This window comes from Enhydra lutris, unplaced genomic scaffold, assembly GCF_002288905.1.
Source record: "Enhydra lutris kenyoni isolate GAN:26980312 unplaced genomic scaffold, ASM228890v2 scaffoldscaffold6, whole genome shotgun sequence".
Taxonomy (NCBI): Eukaryota; Metazoa; Chordata; class Mammalia; order Carnivora; family Mustelidae; genus Enhydra; species Enhydra lutris.
This window is the reverse complement of record NW_019154090.1, coordinates 30,749,141-30,766,225: the sequence shown is the minus strand read 5'-3', so window position 1 is coordinate 30,766,225 and position 17,085 is coordinate 30,749,141. Positions and strand designations below refer to the sequence as shown.

The 17,085-nt window shown below is 49.4% G+C and overlaps 1 protein-coding gene across 1 annotated transcript in view; it reads left to right on the top strand.

Moving 5' to 3' along the window:
- Positions 1-16,477, top strand: part of LOC111141397 (solute carrier family 23 member 2) — a 134,207-nt gene extending 117,730 nt beyond the window's left edge. The window contains exons 12-17 of the mRNA XM_022493913.1: positions 257-404; positions 1,561-1,666; positions 7,608-7,737; positions 8,380-8,517; positions 9,930-10,025; positions 11,786-16,477. Of these exons, the coding sequence (XP_022349621.1) occupies positions 257-404; positions 1,561-1,666; positions 7,608-7,737; positions 8,380-8,517; positions 9,930-10,025; positions 11,786-12,018 (851 nt within the window). The 3' untranslated portion in view covers positions 12,019-16,477. The remainder of the gene's footprint in view (positions 1-256; positions 405-1,560; positions 1,667-7,607; positions 7,738-8,379; positions 8,518-9,929; positions 10,026-11,785) is intronic.
- The last annotated feature ends 608 nt before the right edge of the window (positions 16,478-17,085 follow it).

The window sequence follows — 17,085 nt, the reverse complement described above, 5'->3', positions numbered from 1 at the left end:
TTAAATTGTAATTTAGAGACACCAAGTGTGGCTTGGAAGCACCCTCTGCTTCTAATCACTTTATCTCTAAGAAAGAGAACAGACCAATCCTAGTTGTGGCCACCTTCATCTGATTTAGGAACTGTCCCCAGGCATGTAGTGTAATTCAGAGTGACATTTAAAAATCAACAAAGATTTTCCCCGAGGCTCGGAACCTGGGTACATGGTGTGGAGTCCTCTGCTGTCCTGCTTACTTTCGCCTGTTTGCCTTCCGTAGTTCAGTGGGGACTGCCCACCGTCTCTGCCGCTGGTGTCATCGGCATGCTCAGCGCGGTGGTCGCCAGTATTATTGAGTCCATTGGGGACTATTACGCCTGCGCAAGGCTCTCCTGTGCTCCGCCGCCTCCCATCCATGCAATAAACAGGTACGTTCCTCTGACAGTGGAGCTCTTCCTTGGGCCCAGTGCCTGATCACCTGGCTCTTTGGTTAATCTTGGAGAAGAGAAGGAGTGGAGTTTCAGCATGGAAGTAGCCAGCCATCAGGGCTCCTTATTGGTTGTCTGCTTTGGACAAGTCACTGCCCCCATTTTGCTCTCATTTTCCTTATCTGGGGCATGGAGGGCAACTCCACCCTTCCTGCTATGTTGACAGTCACGGAAGACACTCTCTGAGACCCTGCCAGACCTTAAACTCGTCACAACAGATGCGGGATGCTGCCGTTGTTCTTTGCTTGATTTGGGGTCATGGAAGGATGTTCCCTTTGATTTCTTTTTTCTCTTACGTTCTTATGGCTAAAAGCTGTGTCATCTATTCACGGTTGTAATTTCCGTATAGAGAGACGAAAGGAGCAGGCATAGGTGCGGTCTGCAGAATTTGGAGACTTATGGACTGTAGGGTTTATCTCCTCAGTACACCTGGTCTTCCGTTTCTGGATGCTGAGAGCAAACTGGACCCTGTGGAGGCCTCAGAGAAGAGCACAGATCAGCCCCTACCCCCCCCTCGGCCAGCCAGCCGCTGCCCTTCCGGAGGGATGGAGGGTGATGAGATCCAGTGCGCTGCTGTCCGAGCATGTCTTGCTTCGGTTCTGTTCGTGTTCACACTCCTGGTTTTTACAGCTTTCTCTAAAGGGTGTTGCACATGACAGAGCTACTTATATATTGATTCTTTAAAAAGTTGCAGTGTTGACAGAATTACGAAGCGTTTCTTTCCTGATGAAACTATTAATAGTAAAGGAATCAGATCAGCAGACAGCCCATATTTGTCTTCTATCCCAACCAATGGCTCTGGCTAAAAGCCTTTAATTTGGAATGGTTTTTAAACACCTGTGTCTAATGTGTGGTTCTCAGAAGTGCTTCTCACAGTTGAATGAGCATGGGGGATCCTGTTAAAATAGAATGCAGGCTCTGCTCCGGCAGGTCTGGGGGTGGGGACCCGAGACTCTGCACTCATAACCCTTCCCAGGAGTGTGGAGGCTCCCCGCCTGCGCACACCACCTTTGGAGTGCAGCCACTTGGAGCGTATTTCAGAGTGTTTCCCCCATTGAATGAATGTTTCTCTTTCCCCCATTCCTTTACATTTTAGGGGGATTTTCGTGGAGGGTCTCTCCTGTGTTCTCGATGGCATATTTGGTACTGGGAATGGCTCTACTTCATCCAGTCCTAACATTGGAGTTTTGGGAATTACTAAGGTACCTCTGTTTTTCTAATTAAATGGTTGGGCCTCTAAGTGTTGATCCATTTCATCGATTGGTCTAACCACCGTGAGTCCCAAAAGGAAGGCTTCCAATTCCGAGATCATCTCCATCACCCACCCCGCCCTTTTCCTTTTTCTCATTGATGGGTTTCTGGAGTGCTGATGGAGGTCTCCCTTCCTTGGCTGCCTGGGTAGCCAGGCACTCAGAGCTGTCTCTGCTTCGTAGGCATTCTGCAAATACTAAGCACCAACCTGTGCCAGGCTACGGGCACTTGTGATACAACAGTGAATAAAACAAAATTCCCGCTGTCAGTGTTTACATTCTAGACAGAGGTAGACAAACTGCAGACAGTGCGCATAGTGTGAGAAAAGCACAGGGCAGGTGTGGGTATTGGGAGGGCTGGTAAGTGTGAAATAGGGTCAGGCTAAGCCTCACCAAGAAGATGACCTTGAGCAAGGACCTGAACAGGGAGGTGGAGGGAGCCATGCAAGCCCTTGGGGAAGAGCATTCAGGCCAAGGACATGGCCAGTGTGAAGCCCTGCCCTGAGAGCAGGTCCACACGCTGACCATCAGCAAGGAGGCCGGTGGGGCAAGAGCAGAGTATGGGGTGGGGGTGGTAATAGCAGATAACATCTTCCAGGTAATGGAGGACCAGGTCACACAGGCCCCAGAAGCTGCCAGAGACAGGGAAAGGACATCCCCTGAACTGTGGCTCCATTAGGTTTTGGGTTTTTTTGTTTTTGTTTTTGCTTTTGGTTTTTTTAGAGAGGAAGAGGGAGCACATCCTTGCACACACACATGTGCAAGTTGCGGGGTGGGGCAGATAGAGAGAATCTTAAGCAGGCTCCATGTCCAGCACCGAGCCCATCATGAGGCCTGATCCCCTGACCCTGAGATCATGACCTGAGCCAAAATCAGGAGTCAGATATTTGGGGCACCTGGGTGGCTCAGTGGGTTAAAGCCTCTGCCTTCAGCTCAGGTAGTGATCCCAGGGTCCTGGGATTGAGCCCCGCATCAGGCTCTCTGCTTCCCTTCCTCTCTCTTTCTCTGACTGCCTTTCTGCCTACTTGTGATCTTTGTCTGTCAAATAAATAAATAAATAAATAAAGAAAGAAGAAGAGTCAGATACTTAACCAACTTAACTGACATCAGGATATTTTGTGAGGCTCACTTTGGCTGTTATGATGAGAGTGGACCTCAGGGTCAGGGGAGGAGATAGAAACGGGAGCAGGAGACAGCACTAGTTCTAGATGTGAGATGGTCCCATTCCTTACAGGAAAACATCAATCTTACTGTAAAGAATTAATATTTTCAAACCAAAGCCACAGGGACCCTCTCTTTCAGATGAAATCTGGCACAAAGTTAGTGGGTTTGCCAAGCCACAGGCCCCCAGATTGAGCAGGGTCTGGGTCTGGGTCTGGAGTCCTCCCCTTGGGCCTCTTCCGCCCCTGTCCCCACACAGATCTGTGACCTGGGGCTGTCCCACGCCACAGTCCAGCTTCTGTGAGGAACTGCTCCTAGGCCTTTCTCACTTAGTACTGAACTCTAGTTCCCAGTTGTCTTGGCCAGAGCGACTGTCTGCGGGGCTGGAACGTGCCTCTGCCCCAGCCATTGTACGCCGAGCAGCTAGAGACCTGCTCACCATCTGGGATGGCTGTGTGCACCACAGGTCTCCCTCACCAGAGCGCTGTGTCCTGAGAACCTACAGGCAAGCTTCAGTCTTCTTAAGCTATCTGATCTCTGTACAGTTAGAAATACCACCCCCCCCCCCGCTCTCTGCAAGATTGTATGACCAGACCAAAAGAAAACAGAGACTGCTTGGTTCATCCTGACTGCGAGTCCAGGTGAGAAGGGAGCATGGTCCTGACACTTTGATTTCCTTGGATGTCAGCAGGGCCTTCGCAGAGCCCAGTGTCCTGTGTGCACACGGCCTTGTCAGGTGCTCCTGGTGCTCTCATGCCCTATGTCCTCCAGCACCATTGCTGGGTCCTGGCACTGCCCCTAGGGAGAAGCTGATGCGGAGCTCAGGGCCATGCCTCTCTTTAACCAGTTTGCTGCCATGACCCTGTGGTTCTCGACAGACCTAGAAAGAATCCAAAATACCATAGTAATGAAATTCTTACAGACAGAGGAACTTAGGGCAAAACAGTTTAACAAGCCAGCTCCCTTCTGCACCCCTTTAAAACTGATCCTCCCCTCACATAACGTAATCAGGGTCACTGTAAGGAGTAGGGGGTGTTGTTCATGGAGGTTCCATTTTGAAATGTCACTGAGGTGGTTTAGGGAATAATTATCTTTATTACAATTTGAATGTTGCCAGCTTATTCTGAAAAGGCAACCTGCTAGATCTCTTTAATGAACTAATTGATCTTACCTCTGAACCCCTTTGGATTACTATCCCCAGGCAAAGGCGGCATGCATTGAGGGGCCTGGAATTGGTTTTCATTGCCCCAACTCACAGTGGGGATGATTGAGCCGTCCATGTAGCTGCCTTGGGGTGGGAAGTGGGACTCAAAGCAGAAATTTCTTTTTGGCCCCAGCCATGCGGCCATTGGAAGGACTCTGTCCAGGAGGAAGGAGGCACGAGTTGGAGGCTATATTCTGCCCCTCGTCTAGTGGAAGGACTTGGGACAAGTCACTTGTCTGAGCAGAACTCTCAGCTCTGAAATCTGACAATTCTAGACCTGGATCTGTGCTGCCCAATTTGAGAGTAGCTGCATGTGGCTCTTTTAAGTTTGTTAAAAAGAAAAATTAAGTTCTTAGTCACACTAGCCACATTTCAAGGCTCAGTAGTCACATGTGGCTAGTGGCTGTCGATGGGCAGTACAGATATAAGACATGTCCATCCTTGTAGAAAGTTCTGCAGACAGCACTGGTCTGGGCCATTGTGTCCAACATCCAGGGCTGTGGAAAGAGGGTGATCTCTGGTTCTTCCCAGGGATCTGCCTCCATGTCCTGGCAGCCCGGATTCTTGTTACCCCGTATCCACTCCTGTCATTCTCTGTACGTGGAGATCCTAAGCTGTTTGATCAGGAGCTGAGGCTGCCAGCTCCCCTGTTGTGTGCTTGGAAGCCGTCAGGTGGGATTCCAGGAGTAGGTCTTCTCTTCTGAGTGTGCTCTGGTGTCTGTCCTGCAAAGGGGGGTGGCATGACGGGGTGGGGAGGTGGCCGTTTGGTATTGCAGCCCTGGTGCTGTGACTTTGTCCCGATGTGGCTGTGGACAGATTATGTCACCTCCCTGTGTCTCCATGCTCTTGTCTATAAAGACAGGTGGCCAGCCATTAGAATTAATAAATTGGTATAATGCATGTAGCAGAGTCGGGCGTGTAGGTACACAGTAAGCAGTAGGTAGTGTCCCTGCTTGATATTTAGCCCTAAGTTTATTTCTAGGGACTGAGTAAACCCCACCTCTCCTGCCAGCGCAGTCCCTTCAGAGGAAGGCCATTTCTCCCCTGCCGTGTCCCACACTGTTGAAGACTTTGGCAAGTCAGAAATGAGGGTTCAGTGTTTTGATGGCCCTAGAGGCAAAGTCAGAATAATTCAAGAAGGAGTTCAGAATGGAGGCAGGGAATGGAGTCCAGAGAGTGGGCAGCAGGAGGGGTGAGGCAAAGGTTCTACGTCAGCACTGAGGGGACAGGGATTAGGCCTGTGCTCCCCACGTCGCTCACAGAAGTGTGTAATAGGCACTCGGCACTTGGTTCAGTCATCGAGCTGAAGAATGGCTTAGTTGCTGCTTGTTTATTTTGAGCCTTCAAGGCAGATCAGCCTTTTCTAACGGTTAGTCTTCATAAAGGTTTATTGTTTCAAGGGTCCCTAGGGCCAGCCTCGGCCTCCCCCTGGCACCTCTGATCGGCTGGGGGGGTGGGCTTCGCACAGGTGGTTCCCCGTGCCTGGATGCTCTTCCTCTGGGGAGCTCTTCCTCATCCCCTGAGACCGTCTCTGTGGAGCCCTCCGCAGCTCCTCCCAGCTCCTCCTCCCACCTGGCTTCCCACAGCCCGTAACAACTGCGGCAGTGCTGTGATATGATCTGTGATGTGATCGTGAGTCTGTGGCTTACTCCTCTCCATATTCCCCTCCCCCTCCAGTCTAACAAGTGCTGGTCACAGAGTAGGTTCCCAAAAACGTTTGCTGAAAGCGGCAGGCTTCCTTACCATGTAACGCCACCCAGCAGAAGTCATTTTTGCTCGATTCTCTAGTTTGCATACCCTTTCTTGCTGCTTCCCTGGGCTCGAAGATTCAGTGGGAGAGGTGGGGAACGGTAGATTATAAAAGCTGAGCCTGGCCTCCAGGGTCAGCTGGGAGGAACAGCCATCCCTCCGTCAGCTCAGTAAGATTCTCCTCTGATTCTTAACCAACTGACGTTTGGGTCCTCTGAGATGCTGCTGGAAGCTCTAGACCAATGCAAGCCAGTGAAAGCATGGTGTGGTGGGCACAGCGGACATTTGCCTGCACTGCTGTTCTGTGCGGGGACCACACAATGTGTTCCTGATGAGCACTTGATATAGTGGCTGGTGCGACTGAGGGACTAGAGATGACATTTCATTTCATTTCATTTCAATTAAATTTAAGTAGCCATCTTCTCACTGTAAGTCATACTTAAAGCCCTACAGACACTCCCCAGTCCCTTTTGGAACCTCTTTTACTCAGTTTATGTGCTCGGGGTGTTTTCCTGGAAGAGACAGCACACAGTAGGGGCCAACAGTACAGGATTCTTGAGCCTATTGCCCGCTCCACATCCCACTGCCTAGGGGACAGCAGGGTAGGTAGAAGTTTCCAGAAGGCAGAGAGCAGGTTGAGCAGATAAAGATGAGACCGTGTGGAAAATATAATGGTTCTGCAGAGGCCCAGTGTGGGAAGGCAGAGCCTTGGAATCAAGGAGGACTTTTTTTTAAAGAGGAGGTAGCATTTGGGCAGTTTTCTGAAGGACGTGTCTGGAACCAGCCAGAAAGGGGGGGATGTGGGTGTGTTCTGGGTAGACAGGTCTAGGGATATCTGCGAAGGGATTTTATTTCATGAGCACCAGAGGATTTAAGGGGGGGGCAGAGGAGCATTGACATCCCACATCGCTGTGTTTGAAAGGTCACTCTACCACAGTGGAGAGGACAGGGAGGCAAAGGAAAGGCCAGAGTCAGCAAACCTAGCTGGGAGGCTGTCATTATGGCCTCATGCTTGCCAGGTACTGTTCACGCTGTTTTCCACCTTGTCTCATTTAACCCCTAAAGCCAAACCTTGTGGTTTATCATTATAGAAGTGAGGATCCCGCCACCCAGAGAGGCCAAGTGACTTGTCCTGGTCACATGGATAGAGCGGAGTGGGATACACACCAGGCAGGGGACACTGAGAATCCACACTCCTTTGCCTCTTGGCTGTGCCACCTCTCACAAGCAAAGCTCCTTGAGGAGAGGGGATTCCAGAATTATCCAGGGCTACTGTCTGATTCGGGGTGTGGGGAAGATGGAGACGAAGGTGAATTGCTTTGGGGTGATTAACTTGGTAAAGGGTGATTCCAAGAGCCCAGAAGAGAAAAGCAGGGTGAAGCAGGGTTTTTGTGTTTGATGTTAGGTCATCCTAGCTGCTGACTGTAAGGGCATTCGAAACCTGGGACCCGACAGCTGGAGCACAGCCACGCCGAAATGACATTACCCAGAGTGCAGGGAAGCAGAGGCTGAGCCCTGGTGCTGCCCTCCTCCTGGGGCGTGGACAGGATGAGCTAGAGGAGAGGAATCTCTTTACTTGGGGTGTCTGTATAGCAATGGTTCCCTGAGGTCAATCGTCACTATCTGATGAGACTTGTCTTAACAACAAGTTTTCAGGATCTAGGGGATGTGTGGGGTTTTGTTACACTTGCTCCGGGATGGGGGTAGGGCAGGGGGCACTGGATGAGAATGGGCGCAGAACTGGCACTGAGTGCCGTCTGCTTCTGGTGTGTCCCGCAGGTCGGCAGTCGCCGGGTGATCCAGTATGGCGCGGCCCTCATGCTGGCGCTGGGCATGATTGGCAAGTTCAGTGCCCTCTTCGCCTCCCTCCCCGATCCCGTGCTCGGCGCCCTCTTCTGTACTCTCTTCGGTAAGATCCCATTTCCTTGGTAGCCTGACCTCTTTCCTCCTCTTCACATTTGCTAACGAATCCCTTCCGTGAGATGGGAGATAATAATACATTTCTGTTTAAAAATACAAAGGGGAATCTTCAAAACGTGAAAACCTTCAGCCATCTCTGAGTTGAGTTTATGTTAAAGGTAGAACCAAATGTAGAATACTTGTGCTAGGAAAAATGAGATGACCTTAATCTTTAATTGGTGTATCTAATTGATTTAACTTCTCCCCTGAATGGCCATTTAAAACTGACCATTTTTACCTTGGCACTCGACATGATCTCTGTGCCATCCAGTTGTGAACAGGGCCCAGATCTTCGGGTGGGTTTCCCAGTTGAGTCAAGATGTTTGCATAGAGGTTTTCAGGGGGCAACCAATGTCCTCAGTTTTCTGCTTGGTTTAAAGAAGGTGTCGTGTGATGTTTGTGTCCCTGTGTCAGCCGTAAGCCATTTGGATCAGAGAGCTAGGTGGTCACTTTCTGACCCCATCCTGTCACTGTTCTGTGTCCCAGCTGGTTTCTGGTGGGACAGAGAAGGGACGATGTGGGGAGTCTGCAAGGCCCGTCACCCGTCTGTAGGTGAGCTCCGTGCAACTTGCCATCTGCTGTTTCTCTTCAGGAATGATCACAGCTGTTGGGCTCTCCAACCTGCAGTTCATCGACTTAAATTCTTCCCGGAACCTCTTTGTGCTTGGATTTTCAATATTCTTCGGGCTCGTCCTTCCAAGTTACCTCAGACAGAACCCTCTCGTCACAGGTAAGGAAAACTGGCCTTGAGTCTTGGGAGTAGTTGGAACCCCAGCTGTCGGTTCCCAGACACCCCACCCCCTGTCACAGAGGGCATTGGAACCTCAGGAGCTGTCTCCTCTGACATCTGTCCATGTGTTTGATTCAAGCCTCACTCTGCCACAGCCGATCTGGAAGCCCCCTGCGCATCCAGCATGAGCTGGAGGCTGCACGTGACTCATGTGTACATTAAGGTCTCTTTATTGACTGGGACCCTGTCTTTTGGGACAGTGCCTGTGTGTAAAACCTTTTGATTTCTCAGACTAATGCTTTATGAAAATGTATTCCTTAAAACTCAGCTTCATAGACTTTCAAATACATGTCTTTCTACCAGGATTGTAACTTTTGAATTCAAGATTAACCTTTTTAACACCTTTTTATTTTAATAACCTGATGTCATGAAAAATGAACAAAGGAAAACTGTTTTTTTAAGTGGGGGACGGCAAAGGCAGAGCAGGAGAGAGAACCTCAAGCAGACTCTGTACTTATCGTGGAGCCTGATGCAGGGCTTGATCTCATGACTCTGAGATCATGACCTGAGCCAAAACCCACTGAGCCACCCAGGCACTCCTAAGGATCATATGTTTTTAATATAGAAAGTGTGAGAGTTTCTAATAACAAGGAGATTCTTGCTGCTTTTTATATTTTAATATATCACGTTCATATGAGTTCATTTATATACATGCAGTTGCTCCTAATTAAAAGCAGCTAAGCACAGGGGCGCCTGGGTGGCTCAGTCGGTTAAGCGGCTGCCTTTGGCTCAGTTCATGATCCCAGGGTCCTGGGATCGAGCTCCACATCAGGCTGTCTGCTCAGTGGAGAGCCTGCTTCTCCCTCTCCCTCTGCCTGCCGCTCTGCCTACTTGTGCGCACTCACTCTCTCTCTCTCTCTCTCTCTCTCTCTCTCATAAATAAATAAATAAATAAATAAAATCCTTTAAAAGCAGCTAAGCACAAATCAGTGATCCAGGATTCTGAAACCCTTTATCTGATTGCAAACACCACAGATATTTTTGTTGTCTTACTCACTTTGTAATATTTTCAGCCTTAACAACAGTCATCTTTTTATTAATTTTCTTTTCCTAATCTGCTAACACCACACCCCAGTGTGATGTTAGCAGATTAGGGTGAGCTTCACTCTTAGATTTCTCTTCTGGGGACCACTGTTGGGGCATTTGCCTTATAGGAGTAACCTCTTAATTATTGTTGAAATTATTTATAAAAGTTTAAAATGTTACTGGCAAAAATTTATCTACTCATGTCCAACAGAAATTTATACTTTTGTGCATCGCATTGACTGGTGATTGGTGGCTCTCCTGCCCCACCCCCCACCCCCAGTGCTCCTTGCCATGGCCGTGACCCTACCACTGTGTTCTGTTTCCAGGGATAACAGGAATCGATCAGGTGTTGAACGTTCTTCTCACAACTGCCATGTTTGTAGGAGGCTGCGTGGCTTTTATTTTGGATAATACCATCCCAGGTATGTGGTACATACACGCATGCTTATTCCACGCGTGAAGCACTCGTTTTGCCAAGTAAATCGGGAAGCAGGCAGAACAAATCAGCTCAGGGCCATTGGTGGTTAAGACGGTCTTTTAAGTGGTTAAGATGACACTCCCAGACTCCTTTTGTGAGTCCGTTTTTTGCTAATAAACCTGGCAGATTTTTTCCTCCTTGCTCAGTTAGGAGAAAGCAAGGAAGTCCCTCACCGTGGTCACTCTCCAGGCTGTCTGCCCCGCCCCGTGCATCCCTGCTCAGTCCCCGCAGCGGCTTTTGTCAGCCTGCTCAGACACGCCTCTGAGCTGCTGACAGCCCGTGGGGGTTCCTCCTCCTTCCTGAGGCAGGGCCCCGCCAACTAAGACCTCAAGATAGTGAGTATGGTCGGTGCAGGCTGTTGTCAGGATCGGTGACTGAGGGGACCAATGGAGGTGACTCTCTTCCCGACACCTGCAACCCTTGTTCCTCCGGTGTGCGTTCTATGCCCAGTGCTGGGTGCTGGACGGGGAGGTGATGTGGGTCCTGCCTTGCAGCCTTCCCAGCTTCCCAGAGGAGGCAGGAAAGTGCTTCTGTGGACGCGCGGTTGGATTCACCTTCCCTCAAGGAAGGCTGATGCTTATTCTTGAGCTAGAAGGTTTTGTTGAGGTATTTCCCCTGAAGACCGCACACCTCCAAAAAGCCTCTGTGAAGAGGTTGCTGGGGAAACTAGGGATGAACACATCAGGCAGAGGGAGTCACGTGCATGAATTCGTGGACCGCGTTAGATTCACGGATGTCAGTAACACACACTCTCAGAGTGAACTGAGAGGCAGGCTTGGGAGTCAGACAGGTGGGAATGAGAGCCCCGTCACAGAAACACTGACGGGAGGGCATAGGGCATAGTTTAGATGTAAGAGAATAATGTTCCTTCTACTCACTGGGGACTCAAACTCGTCATCTAGGCTTGGGCACAGAAGTATGTCCTGTGTAGCCAAGGGCAGGTGCCAGTGCGCCTCTCTGCACTGGAAAGATTTATGAATCGAATCCAAGGCTCAGCAGTTGCTGAGCCCAGTGGGCCCACATCATTCTCCCTCACTCATCTGTTGGGGTACAGTGTCCCTGAATGTTCATGCCAGTAGAAGTTCATCCTCACAAAAGGGGCATGACAAGTGGAGAATACAGAGCAGGTGTATCCCTCTCCTTGTCTCCCTCCACCCCATCTCTCTCTCTCTCTCTCACACACACACACACGCGTGCACACACACACACACGGAGCAAAGCAGGATAGAACTCATTATGCCTGGATGCGGGTGGTTTGCCCTGACCAGTTGTTGAAGGCATTATAAATGGGTCCCATTTTGTGGTTTTGTGAGAACAGATTGGAGGAAGGAGATGGTGAGATGGAAGAGCAGGCAGGAAGGGGACTGTTGTGATGACCCCGGAAAGCGGTAATGAGGCGTGCTCCGGACCTCAACAGTGACAGGGGAGGAAATGGGTCATGTGGAAGGACAGGGAGGAGGCTGGAGCCATCAGATGGCTTGAATGTGGAGTAAAAAGCACAAGGATGGGTTAGTGATTCTTAGATTTCTGGCTCAGGCACCTGGATGGCTGAGTGCCATCAACTCCTCCTTAAGGGCTCCTTGCTGTCCTCCCGGCAGCTCCCTATGCGGGACAGCACGCTGGGCAAGCTCAGTTCCTGGTGGTACTGTCAAGCTAAACATTCCTTTGTATTGCTCTGTGTGTGTCTGTATGTGTGTGTTCCAGGTACTCCAGAGGAAAGAGGAATCAGGAAATGGAAGAAGGGTGTGGGCAAAGGGAGCAAGTCGCTCGATGGCATGGAGTCCTACGATTTGCCATTTGGCATGAACATTATTAAAAAATACAGATGCTTCAGCTACTTACCCATCAGCCCAACCTTTGCGGGCTACACGTGGAAAGGCCTCGGGAAGAGCGCCACCAGCCGGAGTCCGGATGAGGACTCGCAGGCCACAGTATAGTTGTAGGTCACCTGTGGCCCGGCCGCAGTGGGGCATGAATCTGTAGTTCCTTGCTGACTAACAAGCAGTAACCTATGTTTGTATATCTGCATTTACATTCTGCACCCAGAGCTAAGACGATTACAGATAGCTTTTTTGTTGTGGGTGGTGATCGTGTCTAATATCGTGTCTCACTTGTCTTCTTATTTAAGCCCTACCCCTTGCCCTTAAGAGCGTCCGTTGAACTTGAAGTTCCTATCCTCCTGTGGGAGTGGGTGTTTGAAATCCACAGCGGTTCCTTGGTTTTGGTCTCCTTCCAGCACCCTGGGCTAGCTTTCCTACAAGCTGCCTCCATGGTCCAGGGGCTTTCTGTCCCAGAAGCACCTGGACTTGCTCCTATTTAATTTGACCTTGGCCTGCAACCCACAGAGACCCCCTCTGGTCACGGGGCACCAGTATCCTCACACTGTCACAACTGATGGGTCAAATGTGATTCTGTGTTCCCTGATACTCCTGTAGAGGGAAGCTATTGGCCTGATTGAAAACCGTGACATGGTTACCCCAGGCCCATGTCTGTGTGTGAGTAAGGTCTGTACAGATGTTCTTAGAATTGAAATCTGTTTGGGGGATTGGAAGGGAAGGGAAGTACCTTGAAGTTGAATCTGATTCTCAGCTGCTCTTTCTTGGTGCCATCCTGGCCCAGGCTGGGCCAGCACATTTCACACGGGCTTCTTTTTCACTCTAATGGAGACACTCTATCTGACATTTATCACTCCAGGCTGGTGCGATGGGTGTAGAGTGCCACACGATGGCACTAAGCAGATGTTCATGGGAGTCTTGACTCTGCTGTCATGTGGATGTCAGTTACTGTTGCGCGTGTCTATAAATTACAAGATTTTATTCCTATTTAATGTTATTGACTATAGCAGGTTTTTGAAATCAGTGTTTTCCATGTGACCCTCTCACCTTGCATCCCTGTCACTTGTCCCCCACCCCTCACCTCCCATTAAGAAAAGAACCAGCATTTGTAAAGCTGTGGACACCATCAGGGAAGCTTGTCATCATGGCTTTTGAAGGCCAGTAACCATTATTGTGGTTGTGTTTTGTATTGCTTGATACCATGAAAGTGTAAATACTGTAATGCCTAATCTATTTATCAAAACTGACTACTGGACCAGAGCCCAGAAACCTTATGGGTTAAGTTATAGGTGAATTTGTTTTGTGAAGAAGGGAAGCTGGGGGCAGGTAATCGGCAGAGTCGCCATATTGAATGGTCAGGCATCCTGGTAAATTCACCACTGCAGTTCTGTTTCGAGTCTTTTCCGGCACTTAAGGCTTAAGGAGACTCTGTGTGGGTTGCCATGTTGTGTGTCCACTGGATCTTGATTTTGCAGAGGGGTAGAGTAGACCCCCTGGCCAAAAGCACCTTTCCTACTTCAGTCATTGCAGAATGGTGGTGAGAAAAGCAGGTGGCAGGCCCTTCTGTCGGGTTCTCATTAATAACACTAAATCCTTTCTGAAAAAAGTGACTTCTTTGAAATACGGTTTGAAATTTGTCAGCCAAAGGAAAACCCTGAAACACCAAGTAGTGACCTCGCCACGTGAGGTGGTGCTTCCTAGATGGTTTGTTGACCTGGCTGAGCCTTGGGTGGCCGCAGGTGTTCCTGTCTCTGATAGCAGAGCATGGCTCCGCGCAGCCTCGTGTCCCCAGGTGCGTTCGCTGCTCCCACAGCCGGCTCCGCTCCACTGCACTGGGGTGTCTTTGGCAGCGTGATTGTCACTGCAGCCTCCCTGGCTCCTGGGAAGTTTGGGGCTGCGAAGTGTATTCTAGCAAGAACAGTTCAGAGCCCTGCATTGTTTTGCCAAGATCTGGTTGCAGATTAAGTTTAAAAAATCAGATTCTAAATTACATTTAATTTTGTATGTTGTTTTTAAAAATTGTACCTGATGCCTAGTTAACTTTGGAAGCACACTTTTTTGTGACGGTCGTCCCCGTGACTTGGTTGGTAAGCACTTGATGTCAGAAGCCCTCCTGCTCCAAGGCGCTCTTAGTTTCCTTCTGTTTGTGTTTTTGCTCAGCATCTCTAATTTCTCTGCCCTGAAAAGTGGGGAAAACTGTTAAACATGCCAGAGATCCTAGCTCACTAAGGGAGCAGAAGGGCCAAATATACAAATAAAAGCATCTGAACCATTGGATAATCTTAACTTTCAACCTGGCATCGTCCGTCCCAGTGAGTGACACTCAGGATATGTGCTTCAAACATTCAGACGCTCCCTCCCTTCTGAAACCCCTCCTTGGACTGGGTTTTATTGGGAGGTTGTAGATCTGCTGGTCTGGGTGGTGGATGTTTTCTGCAAGCATTTAATTATGGAGGGAAGCCCTGGACCTCGACCCCCTGTTAGAAATGTTCCCCTTCTTGCTCCATTGGGGCCAACTTTGGATTCCCTAAGGCATGGGGAAGGGGGACAGGAGGTGGGGAGGAGAGAAGGCAGCCCGACTACAGGTCCCATTGAGTCTGGTACCTCTGCGCGGCCTGTGAAACTCACCTTTGCTTGAGTGTTAGAGTCTCCTAATGAATGCCATTTTTGACAGTGGTCCTCCTGCTGGCAGATATGCTGTAGAATCAGTCTGTAATCAAGAGAAAAATGGATTCATCTGCTCCTGAGGCTTAAGCACACACGTGAAAGGGAAGTTTGGGGGAACACAGTGGCCGTGCCTCATCTGTACCTGTACACTTACCACTTACATTGTTGGCCTGCACTGCTGGGGTGCATACCCACCAGGCTTTGTTTGGCCAGTGGAATGTTTCAAAGTGTTTTGGATGTAAATGTCCTTGGGCAGGCCATTCAGACTCCAGTTTCCATAGTGACCACCTACCCACCATCTTTACATTCACTTTGGTGATCTTGATGTGAGAAGTAGAAAGTGTTTATAAGGACGGTTGATGCGGTCATATCACGGTGGGTGGCAAAGGAGATCCCACCACTGGTTTTAATAAAACATCTAACATGGTTGACAGAATAATGGGAAATGGCTCCAGTCTTTGTCTCACTAGGTAATTAAACTTAGATTCATTCATACAGAGTCTTTCTCAAGACAGTTTTAGCTGTTAACTTGTGGTGAGTTTCTGGTGATTGGTGAAGGAGAAAAGTGGCTTAACCAGGCCAGCTGAAGCATCCCAAGGCCCGATGGTTTCCCATTTTCATGGTGACAAATTCACATGCAGGATTTGCTTTATACTGTAGAATACTTACTTTCCTGATGGCGCCTTGGTTTATGCATGAATATTGCAGTATTTCCATATAGTAAAGTAACATTTCTACCCAGGATAATAGTCACAGTTTTCCAGGGAGGGAATGATATAATTTTCATGACAATGTCATGTGATAATAGAATTTCTCCATTGATGAATCTCTAGTATGTGTGTATACTTTATTTACCCATGCGTCTGTTTTATCACCACGAGCTAAGTTGTTACTTCCTTAGTTCACGGCCCTGCTGAAATACCAGTACTGGCAACTTAGACTTGAAGTTGGCAATGGTCATCTGGCATAATACCAATGGGGCAGGAGTGGCAGGTGGCATGTGGCTAGGTGGCTGTGGCAGAGGCCTCATTCTGGGACCTGGCCAGCGCTGGGTGGCAGCATTGCACGGGCACCCCACCCCTGGGCCCTGGGGAGCTGTGCTGCCCACGTGAGTGGGCCTGAGACTTTGGGGAGTCTCTTTGCGGGCGCCACCCTTGGCCTCAGAGATGCGCCTGGGGCTTTCACACGCTGTGCGTGTGGTGCTCTGTCCCCTTAGGATTTGGATCCTCGCCACTTCACCTACAGTGGCGGCGCGAGAAGACTGCCCGTGGTGCCGGCACTCGGCTCCCCCCAGCCCCGTGGACGCAGAAAGCACATTAACGCTGGGCACCCCTTTGCGGCAGCCTCACACACATTCCTGTCCTTTGAGGTGGTTCTTGACTGTGCCTCGTCCTCACTCCGCAGAAGTCCCATCCAGCGCCCCTCGACTTCCTGTGTTTGTTTCCTGGCATGTAGGGCCCCCCACACCAGGACGGCCGTCCTACTGACAATTCGAGTTAATACCCTTTTCTGTTCATTGGTAACCACCTTTGTTTGACACATTAATAAATTTCTGACTGTTCTTAAAGCAGTGGGGATGCCTATATTTTCCTTGAGTTTTTGTGACTGACTTTGGCTATATACCTTTCGGGGATTTTCTTTGTTTGTTTTTTATGTTTATTTTGCATACCGAGGGTATTTGGGGGTGGGGTTGTTTTTTGAGATGTGTAATTCTTTTATGGAATTTTTAAAAAGAATTTTCATATTGTTTTTCTAACATGGCTTCATTAAACGTTTAAGTATTTTAAAAATATGTACTATTTGGACCAGATGTTGTGAATAATAGTAGAGATAAAGCTATTTTATTCTGTATTTTTAAAACTGTTCCGTATGAATAAAAGCTCTCCTGGATGCAGTTCTGTGTTTATGTGCCTCCTTCTTTGGCTCATCTTTAAGAAATGTGTCATTAATTAAAAGTCATCACATAGGGGAGGGAAATCGACTAATAAAAAACTTGCTTCAGCAAGTCTCCGATGTTACCATGGTCAGGGTCCTGGAAGACTCAAAGGGAGGAAAGCAGGAGCCAAAGTGTCATCTGTCCCCACGACCAGAGAACCACAGTGGGCTCCCTGCGGGGATGCCTGAGTGAGGCTTCCCTTCCAAGACGCAGCCTGCAGGACAGTGGGTGAAACTCTGAGTCTCTTATTAAGGCCACAACCTCTGGAGGCTGGACAGAGAAGCAGTCTGTGCACACGGTGGAATCAAAGGCTCCCAGAGCGGCCTTGGCCAAACCGAGTATTGATGCTGGGGCAGGAGCCACGGAGGCGTGGGTGCCCTAAAGGCCTGGAGCTGAGCTTGAGAGCAGCTGGCGACCGCTCGTTCTGCCAGGCCTCCCGGTGGGGACGTGAAGATGGGCGCAGATGTACCCCGATGTATTTCTTAATTTAGAGCAAACTTAGAGTTCCTCCATTCCTATCCCCATCCCTGATTCATCTCTGGCAGTTTGGGCCGTGAGTGGCCCCC